Genomic DNA, 22,588 nt, shown 5'->3' with positions numbered 1-22,588 from the left:
ACGCTGAAAACGCCTGCTAACTAACCCGACTAATAGTACGGACAGCTTCTGGGCACGTCTTACATCCAACCAATCCAATATTGCAATACTGTCACAGCGTGCTTATTGCATTTGTTACATTATTACATTGGTTACATTACAATAGTCAGATCATATAACAGTCATAAAAACACCACCACTATTGTTGGCCCTCTCTAAAAAGTCTCATTCTGCCTTTTCGCTTTAATGTAATGATTTAGTTCATGAAGTCATGTCTGAAGTCCAATTTCTGTCGGACAGAGACTCCTCCATTGAGCTCCGCTGTGTGGGAAAAGCAAGAGGACCATGACTTATTCAAACATATGGTCCTCTGATTGCCACTGCCTGATCTGTCTGCAGCATCTGTTGCCAAGTGCGCCACACAGACACTGTGACCAACAGCCTTGTGTATGTGTGTGTGTGTGTGTTAGTGTAAATGACGCGAAGGGAAGGCCAGGGGGGCACGCAGGGTGGGTGCAGGGGGTACAGGGAGGGCACGGGGCTGGTGGCCGCTGGGGTAAGGTGGGGGGTACGAGGGCAACAGAAGGGTGTAAAGAGAAAGGCAGAGAATACAGTCATTACCCACCCAAGGCTATTCCTCTCTGGCCCATTAGCTGCTGGCGGCCGTGACCAATTGGGTTTTGTCGCTCCTAGCAGGGTCATCCAGTGGTGGTCTGGGCCTTTTCTATAATGGACGCTCACTCAGCCGTCCTCACACAAAACCTTAAAGAGGGAAAGAAAATTCTCTCCCTGACTCTCTTCTCCTCTCCCTCTCGGTTTAAAAAGACCCAGTCAGGCAAGAAAGAGAAAGAGTGAAAAGTGATCATGAAAAGAGATTTGTTGCAATGTGAGGCGCGCGGGGAAGTGATCGTTTAGCCACACGTGGGGTGAAGGGACTCCATGGCGGTGGGTCTTGTTAACCCTCTTGACTCGTATGCCAGAAACCAAATCAAATTGTTCCGTGCTTCAAAGTCTGAGGACGTGGTTCCTTGTGGGAAAAGCTCACAACTTCACAACTGGCGGCGTGTGTAATTTTCAAAGTGGAAAGGAGGAATTTGAATGGGCCATAGCAGATTATCCAGTGTGTATGAACACTGATCCTTGAACTTGGTTAAAATGGTGCTACCGACACAGGAAAGATGTTTCTCTGCGTTTCTAGTTTGATTCGATGTCGTGGCTCGACAGAAACAGGTGCGAGAGAAGTGACGAAGGCTTGAAGTTAATGTAAAAAGAGCCTCAGAGGTATGAATTTTATTTATCAGATTTCCTGAAAGAAGTAAAGCTCCCTGTTCCAAGTAGATTTTCGTTACTGAAATATCAGCTTAAATCATCTAAATCAAAGCATTTTTTCATTCATATCACTATTGTCGTATGAAAACCTCCAGAATTTCAAGTAAGCAAGTAAGTTCAAAGAATTTAATATTTCTCTAGCAGCTGAAAGATTCCAATTTTCTTAAAAATCTATAAAAACAAAAAGCTAAAACCTGTTTATCTCCTCCTGAAATGTTCCAGATTTTGGAGATTTGACAATTGTGTGCACATAAATGTATATTCTATCCAGTAAGAGTTGTGTACGTCTGTCTGTGTGTGGGTGTTTTTTTTGTCCAGTCCGAAGCAGAATAAAAGGCCAGTTAGCCACCTAGCGGGCTACTAATTCTCCATGTCAAATACAATGGCTGCAATTATATGGTAATCAGTGTTGGTGGCTCATACCTTTCTGCTGCTTTCTGTGAGTGTGTGTCTGGCCAAGCTGCTCCTCAGGGAGACGGTTAGTCACGGCTTATTATTGACCCATTAGACACCCGTCCCACTGGCAGAAAGAAACCAGTCGGCTCACAGGCCGCGCTGCATTCACTGAACAACAACAACGAGAGAGAGAGAGAGACTGAAAATGAAGTTAATCATTTTGGTATCTATGGATGTAATGAATGAACTCATAGGTGCCGGATTGTGATTCAGATCGTTATCTTTAAAAGGATCATACCAATGGTTTTGTATGTTTTACATCATAACTAACCATTTTACAAAGCATGTTGCTGTTTTTTAAGCATTTTTAAGTATTTTTCTACCATTGGAGACAGCCATTGATTTATCTGGAAGACATTAAAAATCAATCAGAAGAATTTTGAAATCAATATGCACTTAAACTTCAAAACCACTAAGTGATAATTAACTTTGATAAAAATGAACACAGACTTGTTTGGGCTGTGATTGATTACACTCAAGCAAGTTTTTAAGAGTCTGCTCATTTATTTCTATACAGAAATTAATGGAAAGCAATGGCTGCCCTTAACTGTAGGAAAAGTACATCTACAAATATAAAACTGTTCAGCGTGCATTCAAAAATAGTCAGAAGAAATGGAAACTAGATGGTTTGTGGTAAATGAGCTAAAACTTGCAAACACACTGGTCTTTCCACTCACGCTTCCTGCAAATGCTAAACAATAGTTGCCAGATTTTTTGTTTTAAAGCACTTGTTTGTTGATTGTTTACTCCTGAACATCCTTTTTTTAAAAAAAAAGATTATCATGCAAAGCACATTCATAACATGACGTAAGCCTGTGAGGATCTTCTCTTTGAAAACATGTCCGCTCTTTGTCGTTTCTTCTCTTCGTCATATAATCGACAAATGTGTTGTTTTAATATAATCCCCCAGATCTGTCAACTCTGAAGCCTGCCCTCTGCCCCCCATCCCTCCACTCCTCCCACCCCACAACACACCCACACAGACCCCTCTGCCACCTCCTCTCCAGTCCCCACCCCTGCAAAGCAAAGCTCTCTTTGTTAACCTAATGTGCTTTTACCAGTTGCTTTCTGCCAGGGAGACATCTGCTGTGTGCAACCAGTCAATATTGTGAGGACAGTTCAAAGCGGCCAGTTCATTATCTGTGTCAGCTTAACAACCCGAAGGTAGCGGTCTAAGGGACACAAGGAGGAGGAGGAGGTGGAGGGGGAGGAGGAGAGGAGGGGGACACAATGTGTGGAGACACAATGGACTCCTCATTAACCAGTGATTTATCATGATGGGATGCCCAGTTCAACCTTTGCCCCCCTGCACACACACTCACACCTCTAGAAAGGGATCCTATTGTTGGAGAAAGAAGAGAGGACTGTGAAAGTGGAGTTGAAAGCGAAATGATATAGTTAAAAAGTCAAATGAAAAGTAAAAGTGAAAGAAAATCATCCGTAGCTGGAGTGTGTCCCATTTTGAGAGTGTGTGAGAATAGATACCCGGCAAAAGGACCAAAACACTCAAACGTCTGTGCTTTTCTTCGTTTTAAAATAGTGAAACTAATAAAAAAAAGAAGCTGGTAGTTTGCTTCCATGGTTATTGCAACTTTTGCAACTTTCTTTATGCTTCTCTCATTCTATGTTAAACATTTTACCATCAAGGACAATCTTTCAATGCACTTTTTGATTTCTCAGACCGCCACATCCTCTTGTACCAATCTGTGAGAAAAGTCGGCGCCCCTAATGGTCAACTTTATTAAACATTACACACAATCTGATTCACACCGTAAAAATCGTCCTTTGCATCAGACACACCCTCCCTTTCCTCAGTCGGGCTTTATGAAAGTCAGATCTCCAGGTCATGATGATATCATACATGTCAGAGAGCCTCTAAAGATGCTCCATGCATGCATATGCAAGGAGATCATAGTCCGTCCTCAGCCGCTCTGCCCTCACGGAGACGGAGCCTCCTCTTGCACATAAAGGCTGTATAATGAGCGTTTAATGTATGGCTTCTCAAAATGCAAGAGAAAAGGGGAATATTCAACGTGGCCCATGTGGTGGTTTTGTAAAGCTGCTCCACCGAGGAACACACCCCTTTTCACTTTCTCCTTTTCCATCCTTTCCATGCAAACCCCCCCCCTCACCCTCCACTCCACTCCATGCCTCCCTCCCTTTCTGAATCCATTTGCCTAAATCAATCTCACAGGAGGCGGTCGTGGATAATGTACCAGCCAGGGTTTGTAAACCGTTTTGTTAACAATGCATTTTGAAAAGAAAAGAGGAGGAGAGGAGAGAAATAAAGCGAGACACAGAGAGAGAGAGAGAGAGAGAGAGAGAGAGAAGGAGAGAGGGAGAAATGGGCAGAAGGGTGCTGAAAGAGGAACAGTTGGGTGGGTGTGGTGCGCTGCGCTGTTTCGGACAGGCCCTGTCGACTGGTGACACCCCTGTCCCATCTCCTCCTCCCTCGGCTAAAGCCTGCATCCGCCCAATTCGGTCCAGTCCTCGCTTTAGTCACACCACCTGCCTTCACCATTCTTCAACACATACCCACCCGTCCACTGACAGGACGAACAGACGGAATAAACCCCCGTAACTCAAGTCTCAACGCCCCTCACACACACACACACACACACAACTTAAGTAAATGCACGTATACACAATGACTGAGCTAGTGTCCCCCTTTATAGGATTATAGTGATCAATAAGGAGCAATGAGAGATGATCATGGTCAATTTCTCAATCATGTCAATATTCTGCTCTGTGTTAACAGGGGAGACAGACACACATGTGACTTTTCCCCCTATTCTTAAAACTCACAAGGGAGCGTGTCAGTGATATAATGCTTATCCTGTTATTAATTATGGAAAAAAGTCAACATATATGAGCTTTAATTTATACGACCTTAAGCTGCCTTTCAAAGAATCATGAGATAAAATCATAGCTAATAACCACAACACCAGATTAGGATAGGTTAGCTAAAAAGATCCTCATTTTTATTAGTATTTAATAAAGTTTATTAGTATTATTACCTCATAACAAAAATGAACAGCAACAGAAGTTGGAGTAAAAAACAATTTCTTTAAGGCACTTTTTTAAATGTTTGTAATAATATTTCTGTCTGTCTGTCCCATCTTGCTGTGATCATATATATATATAATGTTCTCAGGTTTCTCTTGCCAAAGAGATCTTGATCTCTAAGATTTCCTGAATGACTGACTGACTGACTGAATGAATGAATCAATGGGATGCATCCCAGCCTTTTGCTTTGTGCGCCCGCCAACTTGCAAATTTGCAGCTTTGTTAGGAGTTTCTCTTGTTTATCATTTGTTTTCCACCATTTGCTTTGCTTGTGCAAGAAAAAAGTGAATGTAACAGTGTTTTTAACATGCTCATGAAAGCAACATCAATTTATGACTGAAAATAAGATCTTAAAATCCCCCCAAAATGAGAAATGGTCAAACAAACACACGTTCGTTGCTAAAAGCTTGCAGACGAGAGAAAACAAGACCTCACTCCAACTTCTTAACTTGGAAATTTGACTGACAACGCAGGAGTTTTTGGTGCACACACACACACACACACAAATATGGGAGCTGTATCCATTTTGTACTCTTGACTACTGAGCAGCAGCATTTACGGCTTCAGTGCTTTGGTCATGAGAAGGTGATAGCTGTTGAACCAGTGGAGAACACCTTTCAACTTTCTCGTGACAAATCTGTTTAAGCATTTAAATTTACCTAAAAGATCACCAGTTTTCAAGTTAATTCATCTATAATGAGTTCATGGAAAAATACACACTCACAAAAAATATATGATCAGTGCAAAAATATACTCAACACAATAATCATCTATATCATGGTGCTTTATAATGATGATTTAAGCAAAATGATTCCCATTCTTTCATCTTTCAGTTTTGTCTGTTCAGGCTGTACAACCAACGGTTCAACTGCTTCTCTACAAGTTAGTAGTGACACATCTTATCAGCGGGGACCTGTTTCTCCGTGTTCCCTACATCGGGCTACTTTGCCTATCAAAGCTCCTTTTAGCCTGAGGACGACTGGGCCAGTTTGACACCATATTCCCCCAGGGCCCTCTCAGATCTCCACCAAAGCACCCATTACTGGATCATAAGCTGCAGAATCAGGCTACACTGGACAGGAATCCCCAGAAGAGTCCCACGGATCGGGGCTGATTTGCAACATAAGCCCCCCTGTGATTGCCCATTAGCCCCTGTCCCCACTGACAGCTAGCAGGGTAGCATGTGTAGTTCTATCCAGCTCCTGCGCACTGCCATTGAAGGTTTGCAACCATTACGTTCCCTAATTGGCAGTGAGGTGTATTAGGAGAGGTCGTGGCTACGGGGAATTGATAGTGACATCTGATCTGATGTCCACTTAAAATGAAGACAATGTTGAGTCATAGAGTGCTGACAGAAGAGTATTCCTCTGGGATGCTGCTCAGGATCTGATGATTGATGGGTTATTATAATACAAGCCCCCTGTGTCAAGACTGATTTTCCTCTGTCTGTTTTCTTTGGTCCAGACCACAGTTAATGTTTTTACTGTATGGCAGTTTTATGTTTGGTTCATTTATGTTTATACTCACCAATTAAAAGTGAGCCAGGGCTTGTGAACAAATTTTCAGGGTCTCAAAATTAACTTATCGAAATAATTAAAGTATTTTTGGTTACCTGTATTCGTGCCACAGAAGAGATATTGGCTCCTTTTCAATAAGAGCACTTGAAGAAATTTTGAGATTTCACACACTATTGGTAAAATGCTGTTCTCTCATTAATACTGGGAGCATATACAATGTTCAGACATATTTGCTTTTAAATATTTTAAAGAAATTAGATAATAAACATCAACATCTCCTTATATACTAGTGTTTAGGGGATTTTTTCCTATATAGTTTAGTTGAATACGTCGTCACTCCAAACTGCATCGTAGTTCTCTTGGAAGGGAAGCATTTTGGTGCAGTTTTTTTTGAGTTCTTCTCTGGTCAAATGAATCAAACGATGAGAAGATACATTCTGGAGGCCAGAAAAAGTTAGCGATTATACAATATGGCCATTAAATGAGAAGATAACAGAGTGAATCATTTCAGAGACAATACGTGGCTGTATCATTTTGGGGGTAGATGCACCAGGGAAACTCAGCTGACCTGTGGATGGAAAACAAGTGTGTTGCCATGTACTTAAATAACCAGGTTGCTGCTGGCTTTCCGCAGTAATCTGATTTCTCAAATGTAATGTAAACAATAAAGCTGATTTCTTGGCGGTGTATAGAGTAGGTGCGACCAAGGTTTATAATGTACAAAATAACACGACAAAGACTTCAAACAGAGGGATGCATCCTTGCACTAAAAATCATTTTATTTAGAGTCTGATTAAAACAGAAACTGACATCAAGTAGCCTATAGAAGTCTAGGTGAGTCAGTTTCCACAGCTGAACAGTTTTTCTATTGGTAAAATTCAGACACATTTGTGCCATTAATAAAAGCTGTTTCTCTTATTCGCATCAGTGCTTTCACTTTGCTGTCACTCCAAATACTTTGACAATATTCTTTGGCTTTTATAGGAAACATCGGAGAGAGGTTGCAGACAAAGTCCAATTTACTTGTTCATGTCTGTTCTAATAATACATGTTTGCTAGCTGTAAACCATGACTTTTATGTTATGACTGATACTCTTAAAGCAGCAAAAACAACTGATTTATCTGTTCAAAACTTTGCAGATGCATCAGAGACCACAACGGATCCACTCAGAGCTTCTCCAACCACCCACAATCAGTCAGAACAAAGCGACACATGAGCCAAGCTTGTCAAGTTTGTCTGCTTGTGGTCTACAGATCAGAGCGCACCGACACCGAGTGTGGTCCATCAACAGCTCTTCCTAATCAACCCCGTTGCCCCCTGCCTTTTACCCGCCAGCCCTCAACATGTCTCGCTGTGTTTACACACGCTGATTAGTTTGGTAAGTGTACAGAATGTCCCAAGGACGGTGATCTCTGAATCAATGTGCCCCTGAGTCCCATCCTTTATCTTCCCATCCCTCTGTCACAAAAGCCAGAGATCCTCTTGGAATCAGGGAGAGAAATTAGGGGATCAGAGTCGGCCGACTCCTGAGCAAACAGACTGAGCTAATGGACCAGCCGCTTTCTCCTCCCCTCAAATTATTAGCGGAGCGAGGGAATGTAGCCAGTCCAGTCATGATGATAATGCTAAAGCTCGCTAATCCTTTACACACACATGCTGGCCTCACACTCTCCTTGATACACACACGGCTACCGGGGTAATCACTCCACCACCCAGGCAGTGGGAGAGGATGGGAGAGTGCGAGAGCAAAGGAATGAGACTGAGAGTATATACATACACATGGCATGGTTCCCAGGAGTCTGGACATTGTCGAAGGTTTTAGAGATGTGAGAAAAATTAGGAGAGGATCCTGCACATGGTTGGAAGATTAAAGCTTTAAACATAGCTTTTATTTATGCAGGCTTCAACTTGACATAAGTGTCATCAAACTCTGGACAGTATATGGGATCTCCATTTTTTGTGGTTGAGGCCTCCACGGCGTCTTCATAACTTGAATTCATCCTTGAATTTTCATCAACTAGAGTTTGATAGTAATCAAAAAGTATTTGAAGACTCTATAGGGGAAACTTGGCATACATGGGAACACACAGGTAACCCAATACAAGCCCATGAAAATCTTCCCCCTCCTGTCCATCAACACATGGAGGCCAGTCTCCTCCAGGTTTAGGTTAGCAACAGCTGGCTAAAGCAGAATATGCTAATTCCAGTTCTTGGGAGGAGTACTTTGGGCTTATGAGGGATTAGCGCTTGTTAGCCAGCCCTGACTCCCTGCTGAGCAAGCACGCTAATACAGGTGTTAGTAAACTGGCATTAGACTCCAGCTAATTAGCTTCCATTCACTGAGTGATTGTCCAGCCAGCTCTGCCATTTGTAGTAGTGTTTGCTCATCGGCAGGGAGGTCTCTGTGCTGTGGTGGGTCCGTCATGATCTGACATGATCTCCCTTCTTCCTTCTTTCAGTCTCCCCGTAGGCCACTGGACAGCAGGGCCCATCCAAGAGACAGACTCAAGCTTGTTCTGTAAGAGCCAGAAGCCAAGAGATAGGAACAGAGGAGAGCCAGCAGCATCACACTGAGGCAGTGCCCACAATAATTTGGCCTCCCAGGCACACTAAGCCAACATTCCCCGCCACCAAAAACAGTCTTGTCTATTATTATAATGTGATAAAACTTTCAGAGGACAACTCTCAATCACCTGAAACTCCCTCTGTGCTAATTTATTTGGTCTTTCAGTTCAGTCAATCCCTCTATATAGGTGTTGACATTAAAAGATAATTCCAGTTTATAACTTCGATCATATTTTCGTAGTTCTATTTGTAGTTATTCCTGTGATAATCTGAGAGCTGAAACTGGACTTCAGGGTTTCAGAAGAAAGGAAGGAAGTCAGTCTAAACTGTGATACATGTAAACAACAGACAGTTTGGGTAATAATTTTACCCTTCGCCTTTGGCTAACATGGAGGTTTGCTTAAAACCAACGGTCTGACTGCTTGTGTTGCTTGTTCTGTCTGACCTCTTTTTAGCAATAACGTCACACTCCCAGATCTAAACAAAAGGAATTACAATATCTGTACTGTGTGATGAGCTATATAACAACACCAAAATGTGATCAAAAAGAGAGCTGGAGGCAACATAATAGAGCTTTGCCCTGCTAAGATAGAGCAGATATCAATATATACACACACAAACACCACAATATGGCAAATGTAATCAAATTTATGATCAGCACAATTCTTATGTTTTTTTTACCATGGACAAAACTGTTAATTACAATTTATTATCTTTTTTACTTTTGTAAAAAAAAAGAAAAACCACAATAATATTGAATTACTGTCCAGCCCTCCGTTTAACCAGACTTTAAGTGTTAGTAGAGAACAAAGAAGAGATTTGAGATTTGTTTGCATGAATCTACAGCTGATCTCTGTCTATATTTCAGTTATGCATTAATTTATAATAAACCCACACTATTAAGTGTGATTGCCTTGAATTTTGAGTTTTTTAAATGGGGAACAGAGTTCATAAGAACATAAGGCCAGAAACATTTTCAACCCGTAGACATGAAAAGCAGCATAACTGGAGTTGACACTGATTTGATGACATTTTCAGTATTTTGTCCTCCAGAGACACAAAGGCGTTGCTCAAATTCAATTTCTGCAAAATAGTAAGATGTGTTAGGTCTTTGCACAAAAAAGTAATATACCATTTCTGTTTATTACGATAACTGCTCCATGTTTGCATGTGTGATGGACGATTGACTGAGTATGAATATAGGAGGTGGACAGGAATTGAAAGATGGGTATTACGTGGCCTTCACTGATGCTGGATGTGGGAAAGAGACTAAAGGTTAGTTGGTTGACATTCCCGAAGCCGTTCTGCCGGGGATGTCGGCAGTTCAAAGCAGTCATTAAGCCTCAACCGTCCTGCCACAAAGGAGAGATTTAAGACAGCAAATAGATCTGATAGTGAAAACTCAAAGCCAAACAGAAATATCCACTAAGAGGCTTTGGTGCATTATGCTTTTACTACCCCATACAAGACCGTACAGATTTAACTGTTTCAAGTTTAATATTCTCCTGGGAAAGTCTGGTCGTAATTGATCATCTGCCCGTTTCATGTTACCCATTGAGAATTTGATAAGTAAAAACCAGATAACTAATCATAAATATCGGCATTTCATAAAGTCACAGAGGTCTTAAACTCTGCAAGATCATACTTGACTGAAATCAAAGAACATATCGACTAACTATACCTCTGAAATATGTTTAATATTGAAAAAGGGATTGTAAGCCTTGAATAGTGTTAGCATAACTTTCAGAGAAAAAGCAATCTGATGTCAATCAGTTGAATGACTTTAACAAAGCGATGCTGATGAAAAGGACTCACAGGCCAATACACATCCATTCAGACTGTGGGGTTTGCAGCTCAGCAACAGAACAAAGGCTACTGTACACTTAAATGAGGAAACAGCTTTCAGGAGATGTGACACAATGACATATTTGTGAAAATAACAAAAATGGAGTTTGGTTTCAGACTTGCTGGTCAATGGGTATAAGGGAGTGATGATCAGCAATTTGTGTCACCATCTCCTTTTGTCGTGTACTAGTTTCGGTCTCTGTGCTAACATATGGTGGTGAACTCTTATGTGAATGGAAGTTATTTTGCTGAGCTTGGTGATGACCAATTAAACTTTTTAACAGCATCAAAATTTATTTGCTCATCTTTGTCACTCTTTCAGGCCATTTCTTTTGGGGGCTTTCTGTGAATTTTTGCTTTTGTAGTTTCATAAGGTTTTCCTCTCTAATCCCCATACAACATCAGTCATCTAAATAAGCAAGAAATAATAAAAAGGTGCAGCCAGGTGACCCGGCGACATTTACAGTTTTGTCTCTACTTCAGGTATGCTAGTCTGACTCAACAGATGTGTACTGTTACAATACTCATCCCAATTCACCAACTATTGTTTTCTCTGCTTCCTTCGTCTCTCTTTTGTGTTCACTGTTGGGGTTTTCCCCCCTGTCAGAAACAACCACAAGCACTTGTGCTACCACACTACTACACATACACTACAGATGGCAAATTTTATGTCACGCAGATCCTCGAGGCCACATGGATACGGAACGTGTTATAAAACTATAGACAATTGGTTTGAGAAACCCAGAAGTTTTCTTTTTCATGTACCTTAGGATGATAATGACTTTTTTTTTCCAGTGCTGGATTAGAGGAAGCAATACAAGACTAGTTTGTTGTACACATTGCTCTCTCCTTTCCATTCTTCACATATTCTGCACAGGAGCAGAAAATGTATGAACCGCAGGAAAAAAAAAAAAAAAAAAAAAATATTACAAAACAAAACCAAACAAAACAAAATTTGTCATTCATTTCATTGGTCACTTTATGTCTCTGTGTGAAAATAATCCCTCAAACACCTCGAAAAGTTGTGGGACGTCCATGCCTTCTTATTTATTTATGGCATTTTTTAAGCTTGAAAAACAGTTTATTTCAAGCTAGATTTCTTACTGTAAGTTTCTTTTGAAAATTATGGTAATTAAAAAGGCTCCTTTAAATGCTCAAATGAAGGAAATGTAAGATGGATACAAATATAAGATAACTAAATGACACACTCATAGACTGAGACAGATAAATAGACAGACAGTATGCTAGTTAGCAGCAGGTTAGCCAGATGTGCTAGTGTAGTCTTATCTCTACCTGCTGGGAGCTGCCAGGTCCCCCAGACTCTTTTTAGGATCTTCTATTGAAAAACAGTAATAATCTATTTGCTCTTTTAATGAGTGCATTGTTTCTCAGAGGAGGAAAAGCAGGTCTCATTGCTGCTTAGCTGCAGCTCTTTGAGCAGGGAAAGCTCCTCTGAGCACCACTGGTACTCTGCTTTGCCTCGAACATATTGTGAAGGTCTGAGCCTCAAGTCTGAGCCTGTAACAAAGCTTGAGGAAGACTCTGAGCCTCTGTCCTACTGTGGAGTTACTTTATTGTACCTTTTTTCACAGCTGATCAGAGGATCTGGCAGCTGGTATGGCCTTTTAACGCCTTAAACTTTTGATTTTCCCTTTAAATTTCCCCTGAAGTTTCTTTAAATTGAGAAAAAAAACTGCTTCAACACTTACTATACATTTTTTTTGTTTTTTTAAATTTTAACCAGGTATTGATGTTAATTGCATATAATTTGCATAATTATATAATCAATTGTATATCTATATATGAAAAACCAGTGAAAATCTGATTATACCTCAATAATATAAAATCAGATAATATATACAAATTTGCACCATGCCTGCCGTGTAGTTTACAAAGTGCATTTTCTCTCATTTCTCTCTTAAAGAAACATTTCTGGCCTGCTCTGATTGAAAGACCACTGTGTTTACAGGAGGAGACAGACATTTTTCGGTGCATGGGGACATAATATCCTGGTGAAAACCAGCCTGAATCAATCTCCTCCTTTAAAAAAAATTACATTTTTCAGTAAAGCTCAACCAGTCAAGGCACATTGCCGCCCATCTAGAGCCTGGTTCTGCTTGAGGTTTCATCCTGTTAAAGGAAGCTTTTGCCAAGTGCTTGCTCATGGAGGAATTGTTGGGTCTCTGTAAATTAAAGAATACAGTCTTGACCTGCTCTATGTGAATAGTGCCCTGAGATAACTTTTGTTATGATTTGGCGCTATATAAATAAAATTGAATTGAGTAAAAATCTGTAAAAATCATAAAAAATCATGAGCCTCATGTCTTCTATCTGTATCTGCTATCTCCAACACTTCATTGAAGCCAAATTATGTTTTCAGCTAAATAAATCAAAAGAAAAAACTTTTTTGCTGTTCATAAAAATGACTTGACTTTATGGACACTGAAATATTCATGGATCTGTCATCATGTGGACGATAAAACACATGAAACATTGCAGATTAATTACTATTGAAATGTATGACAATAAATGGATATCTGAGCAGAAGGTCACAGAGAAGCAAAAGGCATCATCTTGACTATTGTTCACACCAGCTGCATCAGTAGACACAGCAACAAATAATGGCAACAGTCGGCTCTAATGATGGAGGCCTCTCTCATAACACACACACACACACATCATAGGTACCATCGAACCCTGCATCTTGATCAGACAGTGCCTCTCTAATTGAGCTAATCCCCACTTCAGGATCAGTGCTGTCCCCCGAGGTCTGACCCTCCACCCCTGCCTGTCTCCTGCTCTCACTGTCTCAGCTCTCAGCTTAAACCTCCCATCCCCTCTGTGGCTCATGTGGACTGTAAAGCTGTTTATTGGGAGACAATGGGCAGCAGATTGTGCTGTCAGGCTCCATTAATTACCATCATTAGCATCACACTCCAGAGTCTGTGGAAAGGGGGTCCTAAACCTTAAGCTGTGTTTGAGTGTGTGTCTGTGTATCTGTGTTTGTGTGTGACACATGTCTACATTTAGGCATGTGTGTATATTTGTGTGTTTCATTTGGAAATATGCCTAGAATGTAATTTAGTCTGAACTAGTTTTCCAGGAGCAACATGAGGTAATTTAATATTATATAAGAAATTTCATGTTTCCTGCATTGTAATCTGTCATACCTTAATATCTACAGAATTTCAGCATCTGCTTCAGTGAAATAAAAAATAATTTATTCTCTGGGAGTGTAACAATCTATCATGTGGCACAATATATCATAATAAAAAAAATGTGTCAGTATGCAGAATGGCTGAATAATATGCATAATTGATCACAAATCAATCACAATATTAATTAAATGTGATCTCCTGAAATCTGCTACTTTTGTTAAATGCCCTAGGGCGCAATCAGATGTCATCAATTAACACTTTGAACTGTCAGAGCTCTAAACTGCTGTCTGAAAGTGGTAACAAGCTCAAATTCTTAAAACAAACAAGATGTTTAAATCGCAGTTTGTGTCCAACTGAGTTCAGACATTTTGTTATCCTTATATGGAAATTCTCATCTAGACATTTTTATTCTCCTGCTTGGTTTTATATAGATAAAAACCTTATAAAAACAGATTTGATTATTTGCATTCTGCTCTAAAATGTGTAAGAAAAACTTAAAGAAAAGATTGGTGAAACCCTTTACACTTTCCTCTACATTTTAACGCCTAAATAGAAATAAATTCTTTCAGTTTGTGTTCGTTCCAACTTCATTAAAAATATCACGAATGTGTAAACCCTGTATTTTACGCAACTGAGCTGACTTTACACCTGCTTTCCTTTGCACTTGCAGTCAGGCTTTGATTGTCTCAACTATAGAAGTTGCATGTAGCACACGGTACTTTTTTGAAGACATATAAAGAAAAAGTCCTTCTATGTCTAGAGCATTTGGGCCCCAAAGGCTCTGGAATGATCTGCTTGACAAATCAGGTTAGTTGAATCAATAACAGTTTTGTTTAATTTCATTTAAGTGGTTCTGTTTTTGTGTCTTTAAAAAATATATTTCCATTAACTTATATTAATTGCTTTTACCTGTCTTATCTAGATGACCTCATAATTTGATGGTATTTTAATTTGCTCCCTTGTGTGAAACACTTTGTAACTTGGGTTTTGGTATAATCAGGTTTTAACTGTCTATTAATATTTGAAAATGCCTTCATATATTTGCAAACTACTGATATCAGCCAAAACCAACGTTAAGTAGAACTTTTTGTTTGTTCTACAGAATGAAATCAGTATTAGCCAGTACAGGTGAGAAAATATTGAATATTGGTACAAAGAGCCACATCACTGCATTCTTTGTAAGCCATTATTTTATACTGGTCTAGAAGCTAATCCTGTCTGATTAGGACTTCAGGTGAAGTGTGGCGGTCAGCAGTGACAGAGACATCAAACGTTATGCAATGTTGAGAAAATGTGGGAGGGACTGTGATTGAAGTATAAAGAATGCGAATAAGCCAATGAAAACCAACTCTTTATGATCCATATGTCCTTCAGTGCAAGTTAATCAATGGTCAAACGCAATTGACCACTGGCCACCATTGGTATTTCCACCTCCAGCAGTGGAGCTCTAAAAGGAAATTGAACCACGTTTCTGCCACGCACCCACTGAGGCATAAGCCTTCTTACTCCAACTTCCTGTCTGATCAATGTGTGAGACAATAACTCAACAGGTGCGACAGACAGGAGCCCAGCGGCAGCTTTCCTCCCCACTGCTAGCCCCAATTAGCACCCACGGCTCAGGAACAAAGAGGCGACATTTCATTTCAGCAGAGCGCCAGTTTAAGGCCTCTTCTCTCAACCTCAGCCTCTTTTCTTTCTGTCTCTTACTGCTGACATCTTTAAAGGATCATCCCTGGCTCCATCATATTCTATTAGATTGGGTCGATGCCTTGTGTTCGAAGTGGCAGGGGTGTTAAAAACATGGGGTGTTGATGAATTCATTGCATGTGACTAGACTTGCTTTCTTTGTGTGGAGGTTTTTGCTAATGAAACCCCCTGAAGGTCTGACAAAAGGCAAAGACATTTTTCAGGGTTTGGTTCACACTCCAGGTCCAGGCTGGATTTCCTGACCAAATTACACACCATTTCCTGACCATATGACACATGTACACTGCCATCCCAAACAACTTTTCAACTTATACTGAAAGACTAGATCCAATACTTTCAAATTTATTTAAAATCCTTTCATTATGAGATTTATACAGTGCCTGATACACTCATCCAAGGAAACACAACCAAAACCAGATAGGTCACAGTGCCACATGTAATGGAAATGGAAGCACACTGCTTGAAAAGCTTGTTTATTCCTTCTACTGTGCCCAGCACAGCAGCAATGAACTGAACCAAAATGCTTTTGGATTTTGAAATTCAGGCAACTTATACTGTAAATCTGAGGCCTACAAAAAGCGTAAAACCCTCCAGATATGTGTTAAGACATGTGAAAATCCTCTGCTTGGAACAATAATGTGTCTGATAATTTTTTTGCGGAAAAACCATATTATTACCACATTAAAATCCTTAAAATGACATCCCCTCCGTCTACCTCATTAAAAAATCCAGAATCAATGAATATGCAAATATTGTTCATTTCAAGAGTTTAACTGCTGGACACAACATGTCTCCTACTTCATTGTGAAGTCCATTCTCAGTGTATGTGAACTGGAGGTTTAAAGTTTCCACATCCCACTTGTGTTGTTTGGCTCCAAACTGGTTGTGATGTCACAAATCCTGCTCATAGGCCCGCCCATTAAAAATCGGATTTTCAACAAGCACAGACAAACTTTCCACTTTCAAATATAAATGTGTAAACAAACTTCTAGTTTCAAATTCTCCACATACAGTAGGGTCCAAAAGTCTGAGACCACTTTCCCACTGAGTGGTCTCAGACTTTTGGACCCTACTGTACATCATTCTGCAAAGTGAAGCTCAAACATCCAACTATGGGAACAAAAGGAAAAACATATTGAGTGGAGGGGGACTTTAGCTGTCTTAATGTGACTGGACAGTTACAGTCTTAATGTGACAAAGGACAAGATTTTCCTGATTTCTATAAACTACCACAATAAAACAGACTGTTATAATGACATGTATTTTTTCCCTAAGGAACACAAGTATTTGTGTCATATCACACATTATTGAAACCTCACTTTATGCTTGTGACAGAGTCCCCAAAAAGAAAAGATTCACATTTAATATGGTGGCAAATATGAAAACTTTAAAAGACTAGATTCCTAGATTCCCATTAAGTTCACTATGGGGTCTAAGTAATTTGGTACCAAAGGGGGACACTAATTATGCAATAATGGACTTACAGTACAGCAACATTGTAGTAGAACCAGATCATGGATGTATTAAGATGTATTGTCCTATAATACCTTCATGAACCAGAGAGGTTGAAAACAAATATTCAAATTGTAGGGATTCTTCATAGAAGCTTGAATTTCAAGTGCGCATGCGCTGTACTTAAACCGTTGTCTATGGTGGAAAATGAGGATGAGAACGAGGCTTGTTTAAGTTCAAACGTCTTTACCTGTCTGTTGGATTTAATACCACACTAAATAAATAAACAATACAATCAACAGTCTACCAAGCGACATACGATATACTGACGGTGATAAACGGCTCTTTCTGATGCTTTTTTCCTCAGCCTATCAACGAAGCAGAAAGAGATCACCGTCTGACTGTCAGATGAAGCAACCAGGAAGTGTTGTAGCAGTTGCTCATAGCGATGTCTCTTGTGAAACTAGGTTGCACCACCCTGGGAAAAGCGACCGGACTCTTAGCCGTTTTACTTGTTGTCATTGCAGCGATTATACAATACTTCGACGACCCCGATCCGGTTAAATTCACCAGGTAAAGAACAGCGGAGGGCACGGTTAGCGTCCATGAAAGCTCTTTAACACCAGTTACAGTAGGATAACGTTACGTAGCGTTTAATGCGAATATAGCTAGGTTAGCATGAATGGTTAATGTTAGATATAATGGTCTTATATCTGTGGAACAATAAGGTTAATTGTCAGAGGAAAGCAAATATTCAAAAAGCAAATAACGAAACGTTCATTCTGCAGTCCCCTAACCTGAGAGCCAAACTCCCTGAAGAAATCTGTCAATTTAAGGTTCTTGTTCTTTTTGGCAAATGCACTCACCTTACAGAATACTGTAAAGACTGGTTTATGAGTTGTTTGTATTTTTTAATAAATTCGTCATCAATTGTATCCACTTCATACCAGTTTTTAATATTTTTACACTGAATTTACACTGCCGTCCACCATGGTTGATATGAATCTAGCAGTCAACTCTGGACAGAGGGAAACTGACTCTGCAATTTCACCAAACTAATCTCTGTCTCGACGTTTCTTGTCATGATACTCTACAATGGCAGGCAGTGCACACAATTCATTTTGAATCTACTCCCCAACTAAGTATAGTATAGTAAACAATGTGTGTTCCCAGTATGTTTCACATTTGCACACATTATCTGCATAAAACACATGCCACATTGTTTGAAATTACCTGAAATTATGAATGATGCTAAGAGAGCAGTCGATTTGTTTTGGCACACAGCATGGCTGAGGACATGAAGACTCTGGAGGAAAACTTCAGGCAACAGAATAAAAGCTGTTTCATCCTCGGTGCCTCCGGGGAAACGGGCAGGTTGGTGCTTAAAGAGCTGCTGGAGCGCAACATCTTCTCCAAGATAACTCTCATCGGAAGGCGACAGCTCACCTTTGAGGACAAAGCATATGAAAACCTGGTTAGTAACCTCAAGTCAGTTGACAGCTTTGGTGATAAGACATTCGGTTACCTGAGATCCATCATATTGAGCGTATTGTTTTGCTTCACACGGTGTGTTCTGTCTGCCTCCAGGTGCAAGAAGTGGTGGACTTCGAGAAACTTGATGATCATGCTGCTGCCTTCCAGGGCCACGATGTTGGCTACTGCTGCCTGGGAACAACCAGAGCAAAAGCAGGGGCTGTGAGTTAAACTACATAAATACACTGATTAAGATTCACTGTCACACAACACTAACAAAGTACAGTATATCTGTCTGGGTTGTTGACTCAGCTATTCCCCATGTCTTTCCAATGTACTGACATTTCTGGTAGAGCTCAAATGATAAACCAGTCTGGCCAGTAGTAGCTTCTTATCTTCAAGCAGCCAACAGGTGCATAATAAATGGTAGAAAAATAATTTCTCTGTTACTTCTCTCTCTCATTTCAGGACGGATTCGTTCGTGTCGATCATGATTATGTTCTAAAGTCAGCAGAGCTTGCTAAGGCAGGAGGCTGCACACAGTTCCACCTGGAGTCCTCCAGAGGAGCTGACAAAAACAGCGGTTTCCTCTACCTCAAAGTCAAGGTATTTTATCTCTATTTTCTCCTCATCTATTTTCTCTGCATGCCACATACTGAGACTTTGTCTTGTTTCATTAGTGTTTCTCATGAAATTATGATATTGGAGAATCACTGAAGGATTAAAATTCATGGATTTTCTTCCAGGGACAAGTGGAAGCAGAAATTGAGGCACTTGGATTTGACAGATATGCCATTTACAGACCTGGGTAAGATTAATAATTGTCCGAAAACTTAAAAAAATGCATACAGAAATGCATGTACCACAAGTGCTGTGCATGCAATTGAAAATGACATGCCAACTTGACCAGAACTGAACTTCTGTAACTTTTGTTAGGCATGTGAACATTTTCTCTCAATGAGCTACTGGAAATGATCACAAAAACACTTTGGATGGTGGGAATTTCATAGCTGCTGGCAGTTTATAATTCTTAGAAAAGCCAAGCAGAGAAGCAGAGTTAAACAAAGTCTGCAGTGATGCCCATATTCATCTGTGACATCATGTCTTCTCAGTTGATATAAATGCTAACGAAGAAGAGCACATACAAATCCTTTATGCTCCTCCTGTGCTACTAATTTGGCAGTTTGACAGGTTACCAAAACTCATCCAGTAAACAAGTCACTTGTGACACCATGTGACTTTAGTTTAAAGTCATGGATGGATTATAGTAGTGTGGTGCAAAATTATATCAAAGTCAAGGTTTTCACTGTTGCACAGGCCATGGAGCACATGTGATTGCACCCTTTTACATGATACAAAGTGCTGATTGTACTTGATTATATTAGTCTGCCAAAGTCATTCTACTATGACATATTTAGTGTCAAAGCTGTTAATCACCCAAGGGGAGAAAAAAGTAAAATCTGCTGTGTGAACTGGTTATTTATTACTAAACAACCTGATCAAACCTTATACAATCTCTAAATCATCAATACCTTTGTTTTTTTCTCCAAAAAGGGTTTTGTTGGTGGATCGGAAGGAGAGTCGGCCCGGCGAGTGGATGGCCAGGAAGTTCTTTGGTGCCTTGACTGCTCTGGGTTCTACGTCTATGTCCATCCCGATCCAAGCGGTGGCGAGGGCTATGGTGTCAAACACTCTGCGTCAACCCGAGCAGAAGACGGAGATCCTGGAGAACCAAGACATCATCAATCTGGGAAAGAGTGCAGAGAAATGAGAGAGAGAGAGAGCATGAAATACATGGAGGTGAGAAAAAGTATAATTTATTTACACTGATGTTGTCCAGCAGTTCAATTCATGTGCATCCTTCTTATGGTTATGATAAAAATGTACAGGATAAACTAAACTCTACAAAGTCGTATTTCTTTTGCTCTAAAGCTCAACCTGTGTCAAGTTAATTTCATTCAAATCTGACTTTCTGTGTGACCTTTGGCACTAAACTATATGTTTTATTTTCTCTTTTCAGGTTATTTCAGCAGATACACAGACAACTTACCGCTAAAACTCATCACATCTTCACGCCAAAGGATTTTCACAGTATTGCAAGAAAATCATTGGGAGGTTTTTTTGTGTGAAAGTACTCCTCTGTGATGGGTTTGCGAGATTCTTTATGGTGAAAACAGCCTGCGAAGCTAGTGAAAGATAAATTCTTTAAATTAAATTTGTGTTTAATTTCTTTGGTCTGAAATGAGATTGTAATATTTTCATCGGGGAACAACAGTTTTGCCAGGCCTGCCAATGTTCACCATTTGTGCTCTGAGACAACAATGAACCACTGCCTTAAAGTGAATACTGATGTTTTTTTGCTTTAACTTCGTTATTTAACGCTCATTATTTAACTGTGCATGTTTAAATCAGGGAAATCTTAACATAACAGCTATTCAATATGAAGAATATCTGGTGTCAATATCTGTGCTATACTGTGTAGTATATTTTGAATGTATACACAAGATTTTGTGCTATACTTTGTATTTCAAGTAATACTTCAGTAGAACTTTAAATCCTTGTAAGGGCAACTCGCTCCCCAGATCAACAGATCAAAAGAAAAAAAGATGTTAATCAAAAGCAAAAAACAATGAAAGGCTATAAGCTTTTAAAAAACAATATACTTGCTCCATTTAGATTTAACAGTATCATGGAGTATTCAACAGTAACATTTGAGATACAAATGGATTGGAACAATTCTGAATAAACTGTGTTGATTATAAACTTTGTCTGCATGTTTTGAAGCTAAATGGTGGTCCTATTGACAAAGTTCCACATTATAGAGTTCTTAACTGTTATACAGTCAATCTTTTTGGTGGTTATTTTTTAATTATGATTGCGTAACCTTCTGTAAAGCACTTTGGATTGCCTGTGTGTGAGAGGTGATATACTATACAAACTGGTGATATATAAGGTGATAAAAGGTGATGTATAAACTTTTTTCTACTTGATCTAGCAGCGCCCCCTTGTGACTGATTGTGTTGACACTGATTGTGCTGTAAAGGCCTATATGACATGGACTCTTTCTCCAACACTATACTGTATTTAGATGTTTTTTTCATTTTCTCAATAGCAAAATGAGGACTTTTTTTTCACTAGGCATTTGAATTTTGAAATGATTTGCTCAGATTTATGCCAGTGAGAGAGTAGAAAACAGTAATGGTGTTGATAAACTTGATGCAGTCTGCTTTTTCTTTAAAAATGAAAAAAACAGGCACTTGCATACATTAGTGGCTCCATACAATCATGCTTTAATGGGTATTTTACATTTGAAACTGAACTGATGATTAATGCTCATCTCTGACATGTCACAGTAGTGCAGGTGTAAATAATATAATGAATGATGGCTGAACTCCATTCAGCTGCTTGCAGTAGCAGGGCCCTGCTCTTGTGCATACTGTCACATTGTCATGTCACTTGAATATAATTGGGGCATTATTAATATTATAAGTAACACCTGTGAGTTGATATGACTAATCAAAAACATCTGCTGTGAAAAAGGCCATTAGGCAAATATGTAAACCACTGAACTATGAATAAAGTGTTCTGCAAGAAGTCAATCCAGGCTATCATTTATTCCCTGAAATGTTAATTAGTTTTAAATGAAGACTAGTTTTACTTTCAGAAAAGTTACAGACAAAAAAACAGCTGGATTTCACAAAAGCGTTTCTTATACTGACTATACTAACAGTAGGTGACTACCTGATGACCTAAGTTGCTCCAGTTAATGGAGGGCTAAATCAAGAAACTCATGTGGATTAATCTCTGTAATTTCTCCACAATAAAATAAAAAGTAAATATTGAGAATTACTAGCTGATGGTCTGTGTGCCCATATTCCTTTTTAATAGAAATCCAAAATAGAAAAGTTTTTACCCAAACATGTCTACAGCATGCTCCTTCAGCATACTTCATCCTAAACAAATATATTAGCTCCTTCACAGTATACTGCACATTTCATCAAATCACTGAAACAACACAATTTCTCAAAAAGTAACACTGG

General features: G+C 39.6%; 2 protein-coding genes across 3 annotated transcripts in view; one reads left to right on the top strand and one right to left on the bottom strand.

Moving 5' to 3' along the window:
• dbx1a (developing brain homeobox 1a) overlaps positions 1 to 18,397 on the bottom strand; it is a 36,820-nt gene extending 18,423 nt beyond the window's left edge. Inside the window, exons 1-2 of one of the 2 annotated variants that reach the window (XM_042412894.1) lie at positions 18,309 to 18,397; positions 1,732 to 1,872 (exon numbers count right to left, since the gene is read on the bottom strand). The gene's annotated coding sequence lies outside the window, so the exon portion shown is untranslated. Of the gene's footprint in view, positions 1 to 1,731; positions 1,873 to 8,203; positions 8,865 to 18,308 lie in introns of those variants that run through there. The other variant, XR_006096338.1, reaches the window with a different exon arrangement.
• Positions 17,374 to 22,147, top strand: htatip2 (HIV-1 Tat interactive protein 2). The gene is made up of 7 exons (XM_042412909.1): positions 17,374 to 17,648; positions 18,360 to 18,549; positions 18,663 to 18,770; positions 19,017 to 19,154; positions 19,295 to 19,356; positions 20,103 to 20,348; positions 20,569 to 22,147. Exons 1-6 carry the CDS (start codon positions 17,524 to 17,526, stop codon positions 20,317 to 20,319), a joined length of 840 nt encoding a protein of 279 aa, XP_042268843.1. The 5' UTR covers positions 17,374 to 17,523; the 3' UTR covers positions 20,320 to 20,348; positions 20,569 to 22,147.
• The last annotated feature ends 441 nt before the right edge of the window (positions 22,148 to 22,588 follow it).

The sequence above is a fragment of the Thunnus maccoyii genome, chromosome 1 (assembly GCF_910596095.1).
Source record: "Thunnus maccoyii chromosome 1, fThuMac1.1, whole genome shotgun sequence".
In the NCBI taxonomy this organism is placed as follows: domain Eukaryota; kingdom Metazoa; phylum Chordata; class Actinopteri; order Scombriformes; family Scombridae; genus Thunnus; species Thunnus maccoyii.
This window is presented reverse-complemented; position numbering and strand designations above follow the sequence as displayed.

Coding starts and splice junctions, on each gene's coding strand:
- htatip2 (XM_042412909.1), top strand. CDS start 17,524: ATGTCTCTTGTGAAACTAGGTTGCACCACCCTGGGAAAAGCGACCGGA. Junction 17,649..18,359: donor GATCCGGTTAAATTCACCAG/GTAAAGAACAGC, acceptor TTTGGCACACAG/CATGGCTGAGGACATGAAGA. Junction 19,155..19,294: donor TCCTCTACCTCAAAGTCAAG/GTATTTTATCTC, acceptor ATTTTCTTCCAG/GGACAAGTGGAAGCAGAAAT.